This window comes from Capricornis sumatraensis, chromosome 2, assembly GCF_032405125.1.
Source record: "Capricornis sumatraensis isolate serow.1 chromosome 2, serow.2, whole genome shotgun sequence".
NCBI classification, from domain to species: Eukaryota; Metazoa; Chordata; class Mammalia; order Artiodactyla; family Bovidae; genus Capricornis; species Capricornis sumatraensis.
In genome coordinates, this window is record NC_091070.1 from 202,952,313 (window position 1) to 202,975,951 (window position 23,639).

A 23,639-nucleotide genomic window follows, 5' to 3' on the forward strand; every position below is an offset into this window, starting at 1 on the left:
TGCCATTTCCTCCTCCAGGGGATCCTCCCAACCCAGGGACCTAAACTGCATCTCTTGCATTTCCTGCATTGGCACATTGGCAGTCAGATTCTTTACCACTTTGCCCCCTGGGAAGCCAGCTGATGCAACACCTACACACACACACACACACACACACACACACACACACACAGCAGGTGAAGCCCTCTGGAAATGTTCACTGCAAAACTCTCCACAAGGGAATGCGATAGAAAACAGCTTTGGTTTTTATTAAAATATGTTGTAGGTTATACAGTCCTATTTGATCAGAGAAATAAGAATAAAAATAACAACAAAAATAACTTTGAATCACCACCACTATTAACCTTGTTTTATAAGAATTATAAGAATAACAAGAATTCAATATTATCATATATAGAGATATTAAAATTGACCTAATTGTCCCCCAAATGTGCTTTATGACTTTTCTCCCTTCTATCTGGGTTCCAGTCAAAGTCTGCCCTTGGCATTGGCTATTTTATCTCTTTAGCTTCTTAACCCACCTCCTCCATCTCTGTTTGCTTTTTTTTTGTAAATGTAATAGACATTTTTAAAGAGTCCAGGTCAGCTGGCCTACAGCGTGCCCTTCGTGTTCTTTTTGTCTGATCATTTCCTCACAATTAGACTGATTAGGCACTTCTGGCACAAACGCTCTGCAGGTGATGTGTGCTTCTTACTGCATCGCATCAGAAGGCACCTAAGTCAGACCATCACATCGGCGGTTCAGTCGCTCAGTCGTGTCCAGCTCTTGCGACCCCGTGGACTGTAGCCTGCCAGGCTCCTCTGCCCATGGGATTCTCCAGGCAAGAGTACTGAAGTGGATTGCCATTTCCTTCTCCAGGGGATCTCCCCAACCCAGGAATTGAACCCGGGTCTCCTGCATCACACGCAGATTCTTTACCAGCTGAACTCTGAGGGAAGACCGACTATCACATTGATGTGTTAAATTTGATCATTTGGTAAAGTGTTGACCTCAGAATATTTCCTTCCCTTGTGATTACTAAGTTAATTATTAAATGAGTAATACGAGAATTAATAAGTCAACTTTCTTATGTGTGTAATTGTACTATGACTATGTAATAGAATATCCTTATTTTTAGCAGGTGGAAGCTGAGGTATTTAAGAGAAAGTATCAAAAACTCTGCAACTTACTTTTGAATAAAGGAGTGCTATGAATAACTCTATGCCCATAAATTTGATAATCTGGATGAGATGGACTAATTCCTTGAAGACACAAACTACCAAAATTCAGACAGAAAGAAATTGACAATTGGAATAGGCCTGTATCAACTAAATAAAATGAATCAATAATCAATACCTTTGAAAATAGAAATCACCAGGCCCAGATGGGTTCAGGGGTAAATTTTACCAAATTTTAAGAAAGAAATTAAATCAACCCCCCTTCATCTCTTTCAGAAGACAGAAGCAGAAGAAAGACTTCTTAACTTGTTCTTTGAGGCCAGCATTACTGTAATACCAAAACCACATGAAAACATTACAAGACAAGGAAACTACAGGCCAGTCTCGCTCAAGAATGTAGATGCAGAAATCCTCAGTAAAATATTAGCAAGTCAAATCCAGCAATCTATAAAAAGAATTATACACCATGATTGTGGGGTTAATCTCAAGTATGCAAAGCTGATTCAACGTTCAAAATCAATTAATGTAATACATCAACAGGCTAAAGAAGAAAAATCACATGATCATATCAGTAGATTCAGAAAAGGTATTTGACAAAATCCAACACCAAGTGATGATAAAAGCTTTCCGTAAACTAGGATTAGAAGGAAATTAGCTCAACTGGATAAAGTGTATCTATAAAAACTCATAGCTAACAACATACTTAATGGTAAGAAAATAGAAGCTTTTCCACTAAGATCAGGAATGATGCCAGGATAACCCATCTGACCACTCCTTTTCAACATTGTACTGGAAGTCTTAGCTAGTACAATAAAACAAGAAAAGGAAATAAAAGCTATACAGATAGCAAAGGAAGAAATAAAACTGTCTTTGTTCACACATGACACAATTTTCTATGTAGAAAATCCAAAAAAAGTATTAAAAAACTAACTGGAAGAGTAGAGATCTGATTAAGACAGATAAGGAGATAAGCAATTACAGGAAGGTTGTAAGATACAAGGTGAATATACAAAAGTCAATCACTTTCCTATAAGCCAGCAATGAGCAACTGGAAATTGAAATTAAAAACACAATACCATTTACAGCAGCATCCCCAAAAGAAAATACTTTGGTATGAGTCTAACAAAATGTATAAGATCTATATGAGGAAACAAACAAAACCCTGATAAATGAACTCAAAGAAGAACTAAATAAATGGAAATATATTCCATGTTCCCAGACCTTTAAAATTGGGATTATGTGATGGATAAATCATTTTTTACTCTACTTGCCTATTGAAGGTGTTTAAATGAGCATGTATTCATATTTAACATGTATGAACAACTGAATTACATAATGCCTTGTGATCTTACGTGCATGCTTGCGTGCTAAGTTGCTTCAGTCATGTCCAACTCTGCGACCCCATGGACTGTAGCCCTCCAGGCTAATTTCAGACTATTAATGCTATAACATTTAAATTACACAATTAGAAACTTTAAAAAATATATAGTATCTATACACCAATGTGATTAGGTGTGTACAACAAAGAAAAAAAGCTAGGGAAAAGTTCAGGGGACGATAAAACAAAAATTACCTCAGATTGCCTCTGAATGACAGAATTGTAAATATTTATTCCATAATGAGCCTTATTTTATAATGATGCAAACACACAAAATTTTATTAAAAACTATAATTTCTGAGTTCTGGTTTAATTTTTAGATCACTGAATGAGAAGTGTTTTCCCCAAAAGATATCACCCAACAGTCTCATTTATTTAAATATAAATACTGTATATTTTATATTTTATTCGAACTGTAGTGCTGGAGAAGACTCTTGAGAGTCCCTTGGACTGCAAGGAGATCAAACCAGTCCATCCTAAAGGAAATCAACCCTGAATATTCATTGGAAGGATTGATGCTGAAGCTGAAGCTCCAATACTTTGGTCACCTGATGTGAAGAGCCAACTCATTGGAAAAGATCCTGATGCTGGGAAAAACAGAGGGCAGGAAGAGAAGGGGGTGACAGAGGATGAGATGGTTGGATAGCATCACTAATTTAATGGACATGATTTTGAGCAAACTTTGGGAGATAGTGAAGAATAGGGGAGTTTGGCATGTTGCAATTCATGGGGTCGCAAAGAGTCGGACACATCTTAGCAACTGAACAACAATAATCTCTAAGAATCACTTTTATAGTAGATGGGAAAGAGATCCCTAATTCATGTTAATTCTAAGCCAATCTGTTTACTGCAGAAAGATTCAAGCACTTATTATATGCACTGAAATACATTCACAATTTTTGAAGTGAAGTGAAATGAAGTCGCTCAGTCATGTCCAACTCTTTGCGACCCCATAGACTGTAGCCTATCAGGCTCCTCCGTCCATGGGATTTTCCAGGCAAGAGTGCTGGAGTGGATTGCCATTTCCTTCTCCAGGGGATCTTCCCAACCCAGGAATCGAACCCAGATCTCCCGCATTGCAGGCAGACGCTTTACGGTCTGAGCCACCAGGGAAACCCTCACAATTTTTATGTATATGTAAATAAGTGAACACGTTATTGTCCAAAGGAAAAAAGACAGGAAAAAGTAGAAAGTGGAAATGTCAGAGAGAGGAATATAACTGAAGGTGAGAAACAGCTGATCAGGGACAAAAGAATTCCACTGGACTTGGCAACCGGAAATAACTGGAAGAGTGAAGATCTGATTAAGGTAAATAAGAATGTAGAGAGCTGAACCACTATAGATGATAATGCTTTCACGCTGGCAGATGAGGCTGCAAAGATGGTTGGAGATCAAAACAGAAGGCCTTTGTATACCAAGCAAGGACACTTTCTGCTAGAGTTCTGGGCTTAGAGAGTCCTTCCAGCGTAGAGATCGAACTTGTTTAAGCATCCCAGGGACTTGGCAAATTGTCTGGCATGCAGCAGGAATTCAGAAGTGTTTGCTAAATTGAAATAATTTCTTCTTGTTCGAAGCAATGAGAAGCCAGGCAACATTTTATCAGATGCTGCGTTTTTCGTATTAACAGTCAATCAATAAACCGTCCCAGTAATTTTCCTCTCTTGTGTCACTTCCAGGATGGCTTCTTTTTCTCCAGTAAATGTGGTCTTTGAACAGGATATTCCCTTTTACTATGTTTTTGTCACCAGTTCTACCTCAGCAAGTCATAATAGGGTTGTACCTCCCTCCTTGTGTCAATACTTTTTAAAATCTGCTCTGTTTGTGTTGGTTACTCTTTGCATACAGCTGTACACTTGAGGCAGAGATCTCTCTTCCCTTCCAGCTCTCCTCCGTCTACCCCACCCTGCCCCCTCTCTCTCATATCTTACATAGACTCTGACTAGAGATATTCTGTGTGATTACCCAAACCACGCTTCTAGGACCCCAACATATTCCCATGTCAAAAATCTTTTTATTATGTGCTTTCAAGTCATAGTATGTGCCCTCTGGAGTGAAAGATTAAAATCTTGGTCCCATATTGACACTGAGCTAGTCAGTATAATTTTACATTCACTTTTCACTAGTTCACTTAGCTTGAACTAGTATTTAACAATGGGGATAAATTTATGCAAATATATGTCCTTTTTCTCATGTAACTTTCCTAATCATCAATTGCATGAGTTTTCAAGACAGTGAAGAGAATGCATGAATTAAATAATTAAATATGTGCAAGCATCTAGTCCAGAACTTTCAGAGAATAAGAACTGAATAAATATTAGGCCCCTTTCCTTTGCTTCAACTTCCTCCTATTTCCCCATTACTGTAACAGAGAAGAACAAACTGACTCCATATTGGATCTGTTCCTTGAGCACTAGCCCTGAGCTTAGTCATGCTGGCTCTGCACCTTTTCCAAAATAACGCTGCCTACAGCCTGAACACCATAGGAGCGATGGCCCATTCTCAGGGCTCTGACTTTAAAAGTATAACACTTTCCCATTCATATAGAGATAAAAAGTTGCAGAACAGAGAATAACATTTGTCATGTTGGAGGTTTATAGGAACATTGTGACCAGACCTGCCTGTACAGCTGCAGAAAAAAAGGATTCCTACACCAAGAAATCTGCAATAACTAGCCATACCCCCTTCCCTTTTAGTATAAAAGAAACCCAAATTCTAACTCAGGTAAGATGGCTCCTTGAGACACCAGTCTGCCATCTTCTCTGTCTACTGGCTTTTCAAGTAAAGTCACTATTCCTTGCCCCACAACTCGTCTCTTGACTTATTGGCCTATCCTGTGGTAAGCAGCATGAGCTTGGACTTGGTAGCATTAACAGGTTATATATATATATATTCATATATATGTATGTATGCATACATATATATATCTTTTAAAAGATGTTTAAAAAATTAGTTTTATTGTGGTATGATTATGTAACATTAATTGCACCTATTTTAAAACATTCAGTTTGAAGAGTTTTGACCAATGAATTGTTGTTCAGTTGCTAAGTCATGTCTGACTTTGCGACCCCATGAACGGTAGCACACCAGCCTCCTCTATCCAACACTATCTACCAGGTAATATATTTAATCAACAAAATAAATAAATAGATGCATCTAAGTCAGACAAGGCTTCCTAAATTTCTTTCAAACCCGTGCCCTCACCTCCAATCATATTACTTCTTCCGATTAGATTCTCATAATTTTTTTTCCTTGCCTCACTGCATTGGCATCCAGCTCAATATTGATAGAGTCATGTTTGGGCCTTGTCTTGTTTCTGATCTTGAAAAGAAACCTTCAAAATTTCACTGTTAAATAATACATTTTATGTGGAGCTTTTATGGATAGATACCCTTTTTCAGGTTAAAGTCCTCTACTAGTCCTAATCTGCCAAGCAGTCTTAGCATTAGTGAATGTTGCATTTTATTGATTTTTTTCTATATCTACTGAAATAATGCAATTTTTCTTTTTAATCTATTTAAATTTATTTATTAATGTGGTTAATCACATTGATGAATTTCTGTAATGTTAAATCAGCCATGTATATTATTAAGATAAGCCCAACTCAGTCATGATGTATTTTCTTTTTTATATATTGTGGGATTTGCTAACCACCACAATATTGTAAAGTAATTATCCTTCAATTAAAATAAATTAATTAAAACTTTTTTCTTCAGGATTTTTACATCCTTATTTTTAAGTAGCTTTACCTGTAATTTTCCCATCTTGTCTTTGTTGGGTTTTGGTATTAAGGGTGTGCTAGCCTCAAAAAATGAGAAGGGGTATCTCTCTTCTTCTGTTCTCTGGAAGAGTTTGTGTAAGGCTAGAATTTTTTTCTATTCATTTCAGTCTTTTAAATAAATTTCCTCTGAGCTTGGAGTTTTCTTCATGGAAAGATTTTTGATTATTATTAAATAATTAACAATAAACCAATTATTTTTTATTTCATTGGTTTATGGTTATAGGATTTTAAGGTTTTCATTACTTCTTGAGTTAGTTTTGGTCAGCTATATTACTTTAGAAATTGATTTTCACAAAATTCTCAAAACTTTTGATATAAAATTGCTCACAATGTCCTCTTTTAGTCTTTTGAACGTCTGTAGCTTCTCTATCATTGTCCCAGCAATTTCTATTCCTGATGTTGCTCATTTGGCACTGGTGCTTACACACACACACACACACACACACACACACACACACACACACACGCTCACACAATCCCTCACTCCTCCATGATCAGTCTTGCCAGAGGTTTGCCAATTTTATTAATCTTTTGAAAGAACAAAGTTTGGGCTTTGTTAATCCTTTATGCTGTAAAATTTTTCTACATCAAACTCTTATTATTTTGCTTTCCTACTTTGGGTCTGATTTGCTATATGGTATGTTTTCTAACTTCTTAAAATAAATGTTGAGATTTTTCAGCCCTTGGTGCTTTTTTCCCTAATATATGCCTTTAGGTCTACAAATTTCTCTCAAAGCTTGATTTTAATAGCATTATACGAGTTATGACATGTAGTGCTCTCCATACCATTCAGTTCAAACTGTTTTCCAATTTTCATTATGACTGTTTTTCTTTGATCCAGTGATTGTAAGTGCTTTTTAAATTTCCAAACATAAAAGGATCTTCTAGTTATATTTCTGTTATTGATTTCTAATTTAATTTCCTATGGCCTGAGAATTTGTTCTGTATGTTATCAACCCTTGCTGACTTGTTGGAACTTGTTTCGTGTGTGGTCTGTGGCTTCTTCATTTACCTGATAAAGTCTAACTGCTTTAATGTGACCTGAATTGCTATCTACCCACTGAGTATAATCCCAATTATATCCTACAAACTAGACACATGAGCCTTCCCAGAGTCTTCCAAACATGCCATGCTCTTTGATACTTTGCGCCTTTGCCCGTAATCTTCCCACTGCTGTGAGTCTCTACTGCTATACTCTGGGCTTCCTATTCTATTCGGCTCAGGCTTCCCCTCCACAAGGGCAGCCTCTCCCGGCCTCCCCCTCAACCCTGAACCTCTCCACGTGGTGACGGGCTGTGGTAGCTGGTATTCCTACCTCCCATCTTTCTGTCTCCATCTATCCTCCATACTGCTGCCGAGTTATCTTCCTAAAATACAAATCCCACCACATTTCTCTCCTGCTTAAAATCCTTGCATCAGCAGCTTCCCTGAAACAGAATCCAAACTCAGTATGCCTTACAAGACTCTCCCTCAGCCCTTCTTCAGCCCTTACTCAGGCTAGTCTCGCTGCCTAAAATGCACTTCTCACCTTATTCATCTTTCAAGTCCAGGCTTGAGAGACTTCCCTATGAAAGCGTTCCTGCACCCATCCCCCAACACTGTACTTCTGTGTTCAATTAACCACTCCCTGTCTAACGGTAATAATCAAGGGGACCGGTAGGGGCAGGAGAATTTCCCTGAACTTTTAATTATGGTATTGATTTTATTTTTAAATATCAATTAAAAGAGACTGAGATCTGAGGGACTTCCCTCGTGGTCCAGCAGTAAAGAATTTGCCTTGCAATGCAGGGGATGTGGGTTCAATCCCTGGTTGGGGAACTAAGATCCCACAGACTGTGTTGTGCTGCAACTAAAGCCTGATGCAGCCAAATAAATCAATAAATAGTTTTTTTAAAAGAGAGAGAGAGACTGAGATTTCAATGTTTTCACAGGAGGATGAGGGCTTTTTCAAAGGTTGGCAAGCACCGTAAGCAGAACTGTACACCCCTCTATCTTCACATATGTAAGACCTCATGAACTAAGTATATCTCACCAAGCCAGACAATAATTTCCTCAGAAGTAGGGACCAGAGCTTAATTTTGATCTTTGGAGACTGGTACAGTAACTAGCTTGATAAGTATGATTAAATGGCTGTGGAATGCACTTTACTAAAGGAATAAAGGAAGACAAAAATTCTAGGTACTCAAATAGAAATCCCAGAAGAAACTTTTGGGTTCTGTTAATCCTTCATGCAGAAGTCCAGAACACCACATTTCCAGGCATTTCTATTAAGTGTAAGAACCTTTGATGGCCTTGCTGCATCAGATCTAAACTCACACACCTGACATGAAGGCCCTCTGTGATACAACTCTGCCCTCTCTCTGCAGCCTTTTGTCCCATGACTCCTCACCACCTGCCCACCCCGCCATTCTCCACAGCACTCTCAGCAGTCTCTCCTGCTTCAGAAATACTGTGAGTGTTCTACTAATTTGGAGCCTTTCCCCAGGTCCCCAGATGCCCTACGTCACGTGTCAAGAGTCCCTGCTTCAGAGCCCACCTCTCTCTCAAGCCTTCCATGATTGCACGGGTTCCTTCTCATCTTTGAAACACCTAACCTTGCCCTGTCTTATCCTTGGTTCCTTTCCACTGTCTCAGCTTTCAGTCTGCAAACCTCTTAGGCCCTGGTGGCTCTCGTCCTATGTACCACACACTGCCTCAAACAAAGCTGAGTAACCAACTGTCTCTCAGTGGTAACCTTTCTTGTTGACTGACAGAAAAAGTCACTGATATCTCTACCTTGGCTTCGCTCTCTCCAACTCAAGGGCTGCTTGGGTGGTACTGACGTGAAACCCACAAACAGCTATCAGTGGCACTTGCATGATTATTTCCCTGTAATCCTATCTCTCCCAACTACCTCCATGCTACCTTGAGGACCACATGCCTGCTTTAGCTGAGGGAGACAGAAGAGCTTGTTTTCATAGCTATATGACAGGATTAAAGACTTCTCAGCTTTCTTCTGTATCACTAAACACACACACACACACACACACACACACACACACACACACACACACACACACACACACCTGAAGTTACTTTGCCTCTTTCTGCCTTTTCAGAGCAAGGAATCCTTAAATTCGCAGGTCTGTTCTATCCTTTCTCTGGTAAAATTTTGTTTTCTTGAGTTTTTTAAACATTCCCAGGTAAACAAAGCCTAAAATCACTGCAGATGGTGACTGCAGCCATGAAATTAAAAGACGCATACTCCTTGGAAGGAAAGTTAGGACCAATCGAGATAGCATATTCAAAAGCAGAGACATTACTTTGCCAACAAAGGTGCGTCTAGTCAAGGCTATGGCTTTTCCAGTGGTCATGTATGGATGCGAGAGTTGGACTGTGAAGGAAGCTGAGTGCCGAAGAATTGATGGTTTTGAACTGTGGTGTTGGAGAAGACTCTTGAGAGTGCCCTGGACTGCAAGGAGATCCAACCAGTCCATTCTAAAGGAGATCAGCCATGGGTGTTCTTTGGAAGGAATGATGTTAAAGCTGAAACCCCAGTACTTTGGCCACCTCATGCGAAGAGTTGACTCACTGGAAAAGACTCTGATGCTGGGAGGGATTGGGGTCAGGAGGAAAAGGGGACGACCGAGGATGAGATGGCTGGATGGCATCACCAACTCTACTGAGTCTGAGTGAACTCCGGGAGTCGGTGATGGACAGGGAGGCCTGGTGTGCTGCAATTCATGGGGTCGCAAAGAGTCAGACACGACTGAGCGACTGAACTGCACTGAAACAAAGCCACAAAATAGTGATGATGGTGATTTAATTATGTAACTCTGGGAAACTGAAAACATAACAGTTTTAAAGTGTCTTTGATTCACCAATAGTAACTAAATCCCGCCACCACAAGGATGTGAGCAAGAGATTACTGTGCAGTGAGGGTCTACATCCATCCTATCCCTCTTGGGCACCCCACTACTTTAGTTTCCCTACCAGGGGAGATGGACCACGTGCCTGCCAACTGGCCAGCGGAATGTGGGTGCAGAAACACATCACCTCCAGGCCTGGTCCACTGAGACCTTTTGTGCATTTTCCATGTTCCTGTTTCTGCCCTGTGAGCTGGACCAGAGGACCCAGTGGGTGACCCCACAGCTCGAGGAGCTGGCAGTCACTATACTGAAGCAGTCTGTGTCCCTGCATGAATGAGATAGGACAGAACCTCTGCCTCTGTCCTCACAGATCCGCACTAGACTGTGCCAGGAGAGAAATGAAGATTCCTTATGCTAAGCCACTGAAACTCTGGAGAAGAAAATAGCAACCCATTCCAGTATTCTTGCCTGCAGAGTTCCATGGACAGAATTCCACAGATAGAGGAGCCTGGTGGGTTATGGTTCATGGGGTCGCTAAAGAGTTGGACACGACCGAGCGACTAACACACTGAAACTTGGGAATCATCTATAGTATTAAAGGGTCTACCTTAACTAAAATGATATTATCTTGAACTCAAAGTTAAAAGCAACAACTATTCCTGGGCTCCTCTGGTGGCTCAGTGGTAAAGAATCTGCCTGCCAGTGCATGGGAAATGGATTCGATCCCTGATGTGGTGAAGATCCCACATGCCACAGAGCAACTAGGCTCACGCACCACAACTACTGAGCCTGCGCTCTAGACCCCAGGAGCCGCAGCTACTGAGCCTGAGCTCTAGACCCCAGGAGCTGCAGCTACTGAGCCTGTGCTCTAGACCAGGAGCCGCAGCTACTTAGCCTGCACTCTAGACCCCAGGAGCTGCAACTATGGAGCCTGTGGGCCGCAGCTACTGAGCCTGCTCTCTAGACCCCAGGAGCCACAACTATGGAGCCTGTGAGCCGCAGCTACTGAGCCTGCGCTCTAGACCCCAGGAGCCACAGCTCTGAGCCTGCGCTCTAGAACCGAGGAGCCACAGCTACTGAGCCTGAGCTCTAGACCAGGAGCCGCAGCTACTGAGCCTGCGCTCTAGACCAGGAGCTGCAGCTACTGAGCCTGCGCTCTAGACCAGGAGCCGCAGCTACTGAGCCTGTGCTCTAGACCCCAGGAGCTGCAGCTACTGAGCCTGAGCTCTAGACCAGGAGCCGCAGCTACTGAGCCTGAACGTCCTAGAGCCTGTGCTCTGCAACAGGGGAAGCCACTGCAGTGAGAAGCCCAAGCCCTGCAACAGAGTAGCCCTCGCTCACTGCAACTGGAGAAAAGCCTGCACAGCAAGCCCAAATAGTCAAAATAAACTTTTTAAAAAGTAACAGTTATTCCTAAGTACTACTTACAAGCAATTCTGTCTGAAGCTATCTTTTGTTGGATTTCACTAGCCATGTAGCTATTTTTCCTTTTGCATGACTTGGGCACTGGTGCCCCTCAGATTGCCCCTGAGTAATGACAGACTAGTCCAGCTGCTGGGATCATGGTGGGCAGAAAGCCCCTAGCTCTCAGCCCTCTTCAGGGAAGGCCATGGCGGAAGAGAGCTGTCTTGCTCAGGGTCATGCTCTTCCTGGGGTGGCCTCATTCAAGACTAGTGGCATCCAATCACTAGTCAAGGAGAAACTATAAAGGCACAGCCCCCTCTCTAACTCAGAAGGACCGATCCCAACTTCACTGCCCTCATGGTATAGCCTGAGGCCTTTCTTGGGACTCATCATGGCCCAGCTTCTCCCTCTGGATAATCCTGCTTCCTCTTCCTCCTTTTCACATTCTTTCCTTTCAGGAATGTCAATCCCCAAAGCTCTCCACCATAAGCTTTTCACACACTAATCTTTATCTCAGAGCCACTTCCCTTTGATCCCAACCTGAGACGGGCACTACATCCTTGATGCAGTACCATGTCATCAGGGAAGCTCTTAACCAGTTATGAAGGTGATAAAACTCAGGTTCACAGAGCAGATGAATTACCCAGGGTTGCAGAGCTGGGGCTCAAAGTCAGGCTGCACTTACTGTGAAGCTTCAGCTTTTGGATGTCTTACATATACTTGCATACTACATATATATCCTGCATATTCAGCTCTAAGAAAGGCTAATAACTGCAACTAGTTCTCTAAGTAATTTGCAGGGGGGACGGCAGGAAAGCAAAAGGCAGGTATCTATGATTCCAAAACCCACGGTCTCTCTTCTCATCCCTCCACTCCCTCCACTGATGACAGGCGTAAGTCCTGCCTTCTGGGTGCACATGGCCTAGTGAATGCGTTAGTGAAAAGAATAGTTCAAGCACAATTTGCCAAAAATCAGCGCAAGCCTGTCCTGAGGCAATCAAATGGTTCTTCTGCCCTCTTGTGGCTCAAGGGGACGGCAACATTTCAAAGTTTCATTAAACTACCATATAAAGGCACTTGGCAGGCAAGAAACAAAACAGCAGGAGGCAACTGTGATTGGCTCAAAATGGAGCAGATTTAATAACGCAAAACTCGGATTATGCCAACAACTGCTTGCAATAAGAGAGTTAATAATAAGAATAACAATACACTAGAGTTCAGGGAACAACAATAAAAAAGTATTTGGGGGAATTCCCAGGCAGTCCAGTGGTTAGGATTCTGCGCTTTCACTGTTGAGGACCTGGGTTCAATCCCTAGTCAGGGAACTAGTAAGATCCTGTAAGCCACACATGGGTGCAGCCAAAAATAAAGAAAGTATTCTGCCATGAGGATCAAGAATACAATAATCAGCTACATCCTTTCAGAACAATGACAAAAAGCTTAAAGCATTCTGAGGATCCCAATTCTTGCTTTTCATACTTAATATATTTTAGAACTCTTTTCATATCAGCACATTCAGAGCCTCCTCATTCAGGGGCGGAGCACCCCCACTGGATGAACTTAGCTCCTACTGGTGAATGCTCTAGTTCCTTCCACTCGCCTGCTAGTAGAAACATGATGCAAAAAGCAAACGCTGCTGTGGATATTCTTGTACACAGACCATTTTGCAAATGTGCGCCTAACCCTATAGATGGATTCCCGGAAGAGGAAATGCTGGGTCAAAGTGCAGATGTAAGTCTTTCTTTTTGAAACTCCTTCCTCTGACTTTCCCTCCTATCTTTCTGGCTGCTCCTTCTTGGTTTCTTCCCATGCCTTCTTAGAAGTGTAAGAAACACTGGTTATTTAGGGTGACTTTGTAAGAGGTCACCACCTGCCGCTCACCCCTCAGATACTGGTACCCCAGGATTCCATCCTGTCTCTTTTATCCCACATCCTCTCCTACCTATCAGCTTTCTTCCCTGGGTCTCATGCTTCCACACAAATCTGTATGTAATATATATGCCTGTATATGTATAAATATGAATATACACACACAAGACTTCCCGCCTTGATATATATATTCTGTATACTGTATACTTGCATATAAATAGTAGGATTTGTAACCCAAATTGAAGCAATTTAAGGGGGTGCTGCCAAGCAGCAACTTTCACAGGAGAAAACTATAGCCCCAAACGTTTTTCAACCTATACTTACCTGCCAGACACCTGGAGTGAATCCACAGAAGTTACAGTTAGAAGTACACAATAAAGAATCTGTCCACAATGCAAGAAACCCAGGTCAATCCCTGTGTTGGCAAGATCCCCTGGAGAAGGGCATGGCTACCCATTTCAGTACTCTTGCCTGGAGAATCCCATGGACAGAGGAGCCTGGTGGGCTACAGGCCATGGGGTCGCAAAGAGGTGGACACGACTGAGAGTCTAAGTACATCTCCCACCCTAGCATACTGTTTCAAAAGGTCTCTCAAAGTAGCCACAAATTAATTCAAGGGCTGGAAAAGGATAGAGCACAGAGGCCAGTAAACAAAAGATCAGAGTCTTTGGTAGCTGTGGATACGAACCTATGAAAGGTGTTTTTTTTTTCTTAAATGAAAATTTTCTAACCACATAAAAGTGGAGAGAATATAACGAGCCCCGCCCTACAGATCAAACAATTAAACATTTTGCTACTGGCTTCCTGGTTTCATTCTCTTCTTTACCAGCCCTCCCTCGCCCCTCTTTATTTTTCCTTTTTTTTTGGTTGCATTATTTTAGAACAAGTCCCTGACATCATGCTTTCATCCCTAAATACTTTGTCTAGACATAACTATAAAACCCAAAGACATCTCCTTATATGATCACAGTGTCATCACGTCTAACAAAGTTAATTTGTCAGTATCATCACATGCTCAGTCCACATTCATATCCCCACAATTATCTCAAAAAGCCCTTTTACACTCAACTGCTTAGGTTCCGAGGAAACTGTAGAGCTAAAGAAATTCCAAGCCCAGCCTGCTTAAAAGCCTGTGGTTATTAAATCTTAAAAGAATTCCCAGGCTCCCAAACCCCCACCAACAGAAAATGAACTGCTAAAGCTGTGCAGCTCCCAGGAAGGGCATTTCTCCCACTGCCCACCCAGCCTTGACAGATGACAATGAAGGAACAGTCACTCTATTCCCTTCAGCTATCATCCTCCTATCCCTGGGGTCCTAAGCAACAACTAATCTATTTTCCGTCTCTACAGATTTGCGTATTTTGGACATTTCACACAATATGTGACCCTGTGTGACTGGTTTCTTTCACTTAGCATGTTTCAAGTTTCACTCATGCTGTAGGATGTATCAGTAACTCATTCCTTTTATTGGTGAATGAAAAGGAGTACGTCAAGGCTGTATATTGTCACCCTGCTTATTTAACTTCTATGCAGAGTACATCATGAGAAACGCTGGGCTGGAAGAAGCACAAGCTGGAATCAAGATTGCCGGGAGAAATATCAATAACCTCAGATATGCAGATGACACCACCCTTACGGCAGAAAGTGAAGAACTAAAGAGCCTCTTGATAAAAGTGAAAGTGGAGAGTGAAAAAGTTGGCTTAAAGCTCAACATTCAGAAAACTAAGATCACGGCATCTGGTCCTATCACTTCATGGCAAATAGATGGGGAAACAGTGACAGACTTTATTTTTGGGGGCACCAAAATCACTGCAGATGGTGATTGCAGCCATGAAATTAAAAGACACTTACTCCTTGGAAGGAAAGTTATAACCTAGACAGCATATTAAAAAGCAGAGACATTACTTTGCCAACAAAGGTCTGTCTAGTCAAAGCTATGGTTTTTCCGGTGGTCATGTATGGATGTGAGAGTTGGACTATGAAGAAAGCTGAGCGCTGAAGAATTGATGCTTTTGAACTGTGGTGTTGGAGAAGACTCTTGAGAGTCCCTTGGACTGTAAGGAGATCCAACCAGTCCATCCTAAAGGACATCAGTCCTGGGTGTTCATTGGAAGGACTGATGTTGAAGCTGAAACTCCAATACTTTGGCCACCTGATGAGAAGAGCTGACTCATCTGAAAAGACTCTGATGCTGGGAAAGATTGAGGGCAGGAGGAGAAGGGGACAACAGAGGATGAGATGGTTGAATGGCATCACCGACTCAATGGACACGAGTTTGGGTAAACTCCGGGGGTTGGTGTTGTACATGGAGGCCTGGCGTGCTGCAGTTCATGGGGTCGCAAAGAGTCGGACATGACTGAGTGACTGAACTGAACTGGATATTCTATTGTACAGATAAAACACATTTTATTTATCTGTTCACTAGTTGATAGATATTTGGGGTTTTGCTACTCTTTGGCTGTTATGAATAATGCTGCTATGAATGTTGTGTACAAGTTTTAATGTGGACATATGTTTTCATTTCTCTTGAGTTTATGCCACTCAACAGAGTGGATCAAATGGTAACTCTATGTTTAACTTTTTAAGAAAACGGCAAGACTGTTTTCCAAAGAGGCCACAACATTTTATATTCCCACCAGCAGCGCATGAGGGTTCCAGTTTCTCCACATCATCACCAACACTTATGAGCTGTCATTTTGACTATAGCCCTGATGTAAAGAGCTGACTCATTAGGAAAGACCCTGATGCTGGGAAAGATTAAAGGCAAGAGAAGGGGATGACAGAGGACAAGATGGTTGGATGGCATCACTGACGCAATGGACATGAGTTTGAGCAAGCTCCAGGAGACTGTGATGGACAGGGAGCCCTGGCGTGCTGCAGTCCATGGGGTCACAAAGAGTTGGACATGACTGAGTGACTGAACAACAATCCTCATGGGTATTAAGCAGTATGTTGTGATTTTGACTTACATTTCCCTAGTGACTATTGATGATGTTGTACATCTTTCCATGTGCTTACTGACCATTTATATATCATCTCTGGAGAAGTGCCTAATCAGATCTTTTGCTCATTTTAAAAACTGAATTATCTTTTTATTATTGAGTTATAAGTGTTATGTTTTTTATTTTTCCCCATCTTTTCCACTGAAAATAAAAGGTTCCTAACCACCCAGGAAAGTACTGATTACTCTTTTATAGCAAGAAGTAACCACCAGAACTAGTTTCAAACCCATTCAAATCAATCAATAATAGTTTCACACCACAATACAAGCTTTTGAAAGCCAGACAACAACAGTAGCTTCGCTTCTATGACTATGCTTCTGAAAATCATCCAATCAGTGAGTCTTACTCAGATAACCGTGAAGCCCCAGACAATGGGCAACCAATCCCTAAACACTCTTCCTTCTGAAAGTCCACCAATCCCCGAGCTCCTCTCCTCTGAAGGAGCCAGAACAAACAGTAGTTCTTAAACTTTTGGTATCAGGCCCTTTTTAACACTCCTAAAACTCACTGAGGGCTCCAAAGAGTATTTGTGTATATAGGTTAATAAGTACATTAGTATTTAATATATTGGAAACTAAGAAATTTCAAAATAGTAATTTATTTAAAATTAATAATAAACCCACTACATATTATCATACATATCATAATTCTATGAAGAAATAGCTTTTCAAAACAAATGTAGGAACAGAGTGGCATCATTTTAGATTTTTTGCAAATGTCTTTAATTTACAACATGAGAAATTCAGATTCTCATCAGTTTCTGAAACAGCTTTCTGCTTGTTTTTACTCTGCGTGGCAATGAAAAATACAACTGATAGTACAGTCGGTGCCACTGCTTTCATCTGTGCAAAGGTGTGAACAGTTTTACCTACCATCAATTTACAGTATTAGTGCAAATGTTAACACACTGCAATGGGCAGTCAGTATCGTGTTAATAAGAAGATATTAGTACTCTTGACCAAACTCTGAAAACCACGCTGCTACAAAAGATAGCTCTCTGCTTCATTTAGAGAGATGACGTCTTATAAGCACACTCTTCTTGCTTAAATTACCGACTATTCAACCTTTCGTTTCAGATATTGAGGGGGAGTCTCTTTCTTAAAAATTATTTCTTTGTTTGACTTTCCTATATTTTTTCTTATTACATTTTTTGTTAGTTTTTAAGTTATGTACTCTATTTGCATAGTAGTTATACCAGAAACCTTACCTGCATATTTACTTAAACTCATCAAATATACTTAACCCTCTTACCAAACAATACAAGAAACTCTTGTTTAACTCTTAACATCTTCTCTCAACTTATATGCTATCATTGACTAGTAATATGGTTCCATCTTTTTGCTTTTATAACGCCAAATATTTGGACAATACTGCTGTTCAATATTTACTTAAAGTGATGCTCATGTTTGCTGTTTTCTTTGCTTACCATTCCTTCCTGCATCTTCTTCCGGAATCATTCTCTTTGTTCTGAAGTTTTTATTTTGTAAGTGCTTTTAACTATTGGTAGTGGACTTTCTTCAGTGTTTGTCTCATTCTTGATAAATGGTTTCACTGCATGTGCAGGTTCTAGGTTGACACATTCGAACACAGCAAAATGCTTCACTGTCTCCCAGTTTGTATTGCTACTCTTGAGTAATCAACTATCAGTTTGTTATTCCTTTGAAGGTAATCAACCGTTTCTTCTCTATTTTTAAAAAGTTATTACTGAGGTCTAATTAACATACAAGGACTATACATATATTAATATAAAGTATACAACTTGATGAATTTTGACATATATTTACAAAATCATCACAATTAAGATAATGAACATATGTATCAAGCCCCAAAGTACCTCATGCCCCTTTAAATCCACCTGATCACCTACCCCATTTCATACTACCCTTGATCTGCTTTTCATCCCTATAATTAAGTTTGTCTTTTATAAATAGAACCATATTTTATGTACTCATTTGTGTCTGGCTTCTTTCACTCAGCACACTTATTTTGAGATTCATCCATGTTATTTGTGTATCCATAGTTAATTCCATTTTTATAACTATGGGAGGTGATGAATATTAACTAAACTTATTATAATCATTTTGCAATATATACATATATCAAATAGTCATGCTGTACACTTGAAACCAGTATAATGCTATATGTCAATTATATCTCAATAAAACTAGAAAAAATAGTGTTTCATTCTGTTCATTGTTTTAATATTGAGTAGCCTTTCATTGTATAGGCATATCACAATTTACCCATTTACCTATCTTTGAGTTATTTCTAGTTTTTTGGTTATTATAAGTAAAGCTGCCATGAACATTCATGTACAAGTCTTTGTATGAACATATGGTTGCACCTCGCTTGGACTGGAATGGCTGGAGGTACGGTAAGGTGGATGTTTAATTTTTTTAAAAACTGCCAAGCTGTTTTTCAAAGTGGTTTACATTTCTACCAGTAGTGTTTACGTGTTACAGTTCCACATCCAGGACAACAGCTGACACAGTCCATCTTTTTAATTTGAGCCATTCTAAAGGCTTTAGAGTAATATCTTATTGTGGTTTTATTTCCCATTTTCTCACAGTGACTAATGATTTTGAGTATCTTTTCGTGTGCTTACTTGACATCTACATATCTGTTCTGGTAAAGTATCAATTCATATAGTCTTCTCCCAGTCTATGGCTTGCCTTTACATTTTCGTGATTTTTTTCAAAGAGCAAAATTTTTAGCTTTGATGAAGTCCAATCTGTTAATTTTCTAGTGCTTTTTTCTTGCCCTAGTTCAGAAATCATTACCAAACTCAAGATTCTCTCCTATATTTTGTTCTATGAGTTTGATAGTCTTAGCACTTCCATATAGGTGTATGGCACATTTCAATTGAGATTTGTTTGTTTGCTACCATTTACAGAAAAAAAAAATTTTCTTTTTTTATTGAATTGCCTTAGCACCTTTATCAAACATCAGTCTGCCATATACGTGTGGGTCTACTTCTGGGCTATTTCTTGTTTCACTGATCTACTGTCCATCTTAAAACTAGTACCACTCTTATCTTGACTTGACTATTGTAACTTTACAGTAAGTTTTGAAAGCAGGTAACATAAACCCTCCAACTTTGTTATTTTTAAAAATTGTTTTTGACTATTCTAAACTCTCTGATCAGCACGGGAGTTTTGACCTGCTCCGTTTCTGACCTGGGCCGGTTCACCACGCCTTAGGCAACCTGGTGGGCCCCACTCCTGGGAGGTCACCATATCGATGCCGAACTTTGGACACCGGATCCACAGAGCGCACTGCAGCCCAGAACTCCTGAGCTCAAGCGATCTTCCAGCCTCAGCCTTCCGAGTAGCTGGGATTACAGGCACAGGTCATTTTAATTTTAGAGTCAGCTGTCAATTTCTTCCCACTCCCCACACCCTTCGCCTTGCCAAAAAAAAAAAAATATACCAAGCCTTCTGAGAGTTTGATTGGGAATCCACTGACTTTTGCTTTTTTTTTGGCCATGCTGTGCAGCCTGTGGGAGCTTAGTTCCCAGACCAGGGACTGAACCACACAGTGAGAGCGCCTACGCACTGGACCACCAGGGAACTCCCAGGAATACACTGACTCTTAAAGCTGTTATGGGGTAATGTTACAACCTCACCAGAGCCATGACAGGCTCAGAGAGGTGCACTAGGCCAAAAATAATCCCTGAGTCATGCTTTCGGGGCTTCCAGGGATGGTAACTCTGGCCAATCAGAGAGATGATAACTCTGGCCAATCAGAGAGATGATAACTCTGGCCAATCAGAGGGATGATGACTGGCCAATCAGTAAATACCAGGAAACCCCTGCAGCCAATCAACCCTTGCCAACTCCCTGTCTCTGTTCTAAACTTATAAGCACTGCTGTAAATCTGGGCTCGGGGCTCTTGTTCTACTCCACTGTGTTGGATGTGACAGGAGCCGTGGCCCGAGCTAGCAATAAACCGCTTTATGCCTTTGCATTGCTGTGGATGTTTTATTCTCTCAGTTCTGGGGACTCGGACACTGGGTATAACAAAGGCAAACTGAAAATAATCTTGTCTTCTGATCCATGAACATAGTGTATCTCCATTTCAGTATTCCTTCATTTCTCACAGCAATATTTTGTGGTTTTCAAGGTACATAATGGTCATTCTGCTCCCTAGGGGGCCTTCTTCTTATGCCCAATAGACCATTCTCCTATCATGAAATGTGCAGATATACAGAAAGTGAATCCACCCACACCAAAACTGCATGGAACCCTATGGAAAATAACACAAATCAAATCATAATTTTTGTTCTCCCTTTTCCCCATTTCCTTTCATTTACAAAGACAACTATTCTCTTGTGTTTTATACATATATATGCTTATCTTTTTTAAGCATATGTTTTATGTACATTTACTTTTTTCATACCAACTTTATCTAGGAATAAGTTACATAAATTGCTTCACTTAAAGAGTTTTAAATTGCTTCAAATACAATTTGAAGTGTTCTGACAGTTATATACATTCATGAAATCACCACTACAATCAAGACACAGAACATTTCTATCAAGAAACTCCCCGTGTTCTTCTGCAATCCATCACTCCCTTCATCTTTTATCCAGTTAAGGACTGATCTGCTTTTAGTTACTGATGTTTAGTTTGCATTTTATATAAATGGAAATATACAGTATGTACTCTTCTGTGTCCAGTTTCTTTTGTGGCGCACCGCCGGCGGCGCACTTACCCCATGTCCGAGGTCAGGGACGGAAGCCGAGTGTGCCAGGCTGCAATGGCGCAGGAATGGCTGAGAGGAGCTACCCCGTGTCCAAGGTCAGGGGCGACATCCGAGAGGAGCTACCCGGCACCCGAGGCCAGAGACGGCAACCGAGAGGAGCCACCTCGCGCCTGAGGCCAGGGGCAGCGGACGGGAAGAGCAACCCCACGTCCAAGGAGCGGTGGCTGCCTGGGCGCAGGAGGGCCTAGAGGAGCCATCCCACGTTGAAGGTCAGGAAGGGCAGCGGTGAAAAGACACCCCTCATCCAAGGTAAGGAGCAGTGGCTACGCCTTGCTGGAGCAGCCGTGCAGAGATACCCCACACCCAAGGTAAGAGAAACCCAAGTAAGATGGTAGGTGTTGCAAGAGGGCATCAGAGGGCAGACACCCTGAAACCATACTCACAGAAAACTAGTCAATCTAATCATACTAGGACCACAGCCTTGTCTAACTCAATGATACTAAGCCATGCCCGTGGGGTAACCCAAGACAGGTGGGTCATGGTGGAGAGGTCTGACAGAATGTGGTCCATTGGAGAAGGGAATGGCAAACCACTTCAGTATTCTTGCCTTGAGAACCCCATGAACAGTATGAAAAGGCAAAATGATAGGATACTGAAAGAGGAACCCGCCAGGTCAGTAGGTGCACAATATGCTACTGGAGATCAGTGGAGAAATAACTCTAGAAAGAATGAAGGGATGGAGCCAAGCAAAAACAATACCCAGCTGTGGATGTGACTGGTGATAGAAGCAAGATCCAATGCTGAAAAGAGCAATATTGCATAGGAACCTGGAATGTCAGGTCCATGAATCAAGGCAAATTGGAAGTGGTCAAACAAGAGATGGCAAGAGTGAACATCGACATTCTAGGAATCAGCAAACTAAAATGGACTAGAATGGGTGTTTACCTCAAATGACCATTATGTCTACTACTGTAGGCAGGAATCCCTCAGAAGAAATGGAGTAGCCATCATGGTCAACAAAAGAGTCCGAAATGCAGTACTTGGATGCAATCTCAAAAATGAAAGAATGATCTCTGTTCGTCTCCAAGGCAAACCATTCAATATCACGGTAATCCAAGTCTATGCCCCAACCAGTAACGCTGAAGAAGCTGAAGTTGAACGGTTTTATGAAGACCTACAAGACCTTTTAGAACTAACACCCAAAAAAGATGTCCTTTTCATTATAGGGGACTAGAATGCAAAAGTAGGAAGTCAAGAAACACCTGGAGTAACAGGCAAACTTGGCCTTGGAATGCGGAATGAAGCAGGGCAAAGACTAATAGAGTTTTGCCAAGAAAATGCACTGGTCATAGCAAAGACCCTCTTCCAACAACACAAGAGAAGACTCTACACATGGATATCACCAGATGGTCAACACCAAAATCAGATTGATTATATTCTTTGCAACCAAAGATGGAGAAGCTCTATACAGTCAACAAAAACAAGACCGGGAGCTGACTGTGGCTCAGATCATGAACTCCTTATTAACAAATTCAGACTCAAATTGAAGAAAGTAGGGAAAACCGCTAGACCATTCAGGTATGACCTAAATCAAATCCCTTATGATTATACAGTGGAAGTGAGAAAAGATTAAAGGGCCTAGATCTGATAGATAGAGTGCCTGATGAACTATGGATGGAGGTTCGTGACATTGTACAGGACACAGGGATCAAGACCATCCCCATGGAAAAGAAATGCAACAAAGCAAAATGGCTGTCTGGGGAGGCCTTACAAATAGCTGTGAGAAGAAGAGAGGCGAAAAGCAAAGGAGAAAAGGAAAGATATAAGCATCTGAATGCCGAGTTCCAAAGAATAGCAAGAAGAGATAAGAAAGCCTTCTTCAGCCATCAATGCAAAGAAATAGAGGAAAACAACAGAATGGGAAAGACTAGAGATCTCTTCAAGAAAATTAGAGATACCAAGGGAACATTTCATGCAAAGATGGGCTCGATAAAGGACAGAAATGGTCTGGACCTAACAGAAGCAGAAGATATTAAGAAGAGGTGGCAAGAATACACAGAAGAACTGTACAAAAAAGATCTTCATGACCCAGATAATCATGATGATGTGATCACTAATCTAGAACCAGACATCTTGGAATGTGAAGTCAAGTGGGCCTTAGAAAGCATCTCTACGAACAAAGCTAGTGGAGGTGATGGAATTCCAGTTGAGCTGTTTCAAATCCTGAAAGATGCTGCTGTGAAAGTGCTGCACTCAATATGCCAGCAAATTTGGAAAACTCAGCAGTGGCCACAGGGCTGGAAAAGGTCAGTTTTCATTCCAATTCCAAAGAAAGGCAATGCTAAAGAATGCTCAAACTACTGCACAATTGCACTCATCTCACACGCTAGTAAAGTAATGCTCAAAATTCTCCAAGCCAGGCTTCAGTAATACGTGAACCGCGAACTCCCTGATGTTCAAGCTGGTTTTAGAAAAGGCAGAGGAACCAGAGATCAAAT

The 23,639-nt window shown here is 41.1% G+C and overlaps 1 protein-coding gene across 8 annotated transcripts in view; it reads right to left on the reverse strand.

Annotated features, from left to right (window-relative positions):
* The window catches only part of ST3GAL3 (ST3 beta-galactoside alpha-2,3-sialyltransferase 3), a 195,290-nt gene that overhangs the window by 150,077 nt on the left and 21,574 nt on the right, over positions 1-23,639 (reverse strand). The window contains exon 3 of one of the 8 annotated variants that reach the window (XM_068965254.1): positions 18,782-18,800. The exons of the other annotated variants lie outside the window; for them this stretch is intronic. Within the exon in view, the coding sequence (XP_068821355.1) occupies positions 18,782-18,800 (19 nt within the window). The remainder of the gene's footprint in view (positions 1-18,781; positions 18,801-23,639) is intronic. 8 annotated transcript variants of the gene reach the window in all.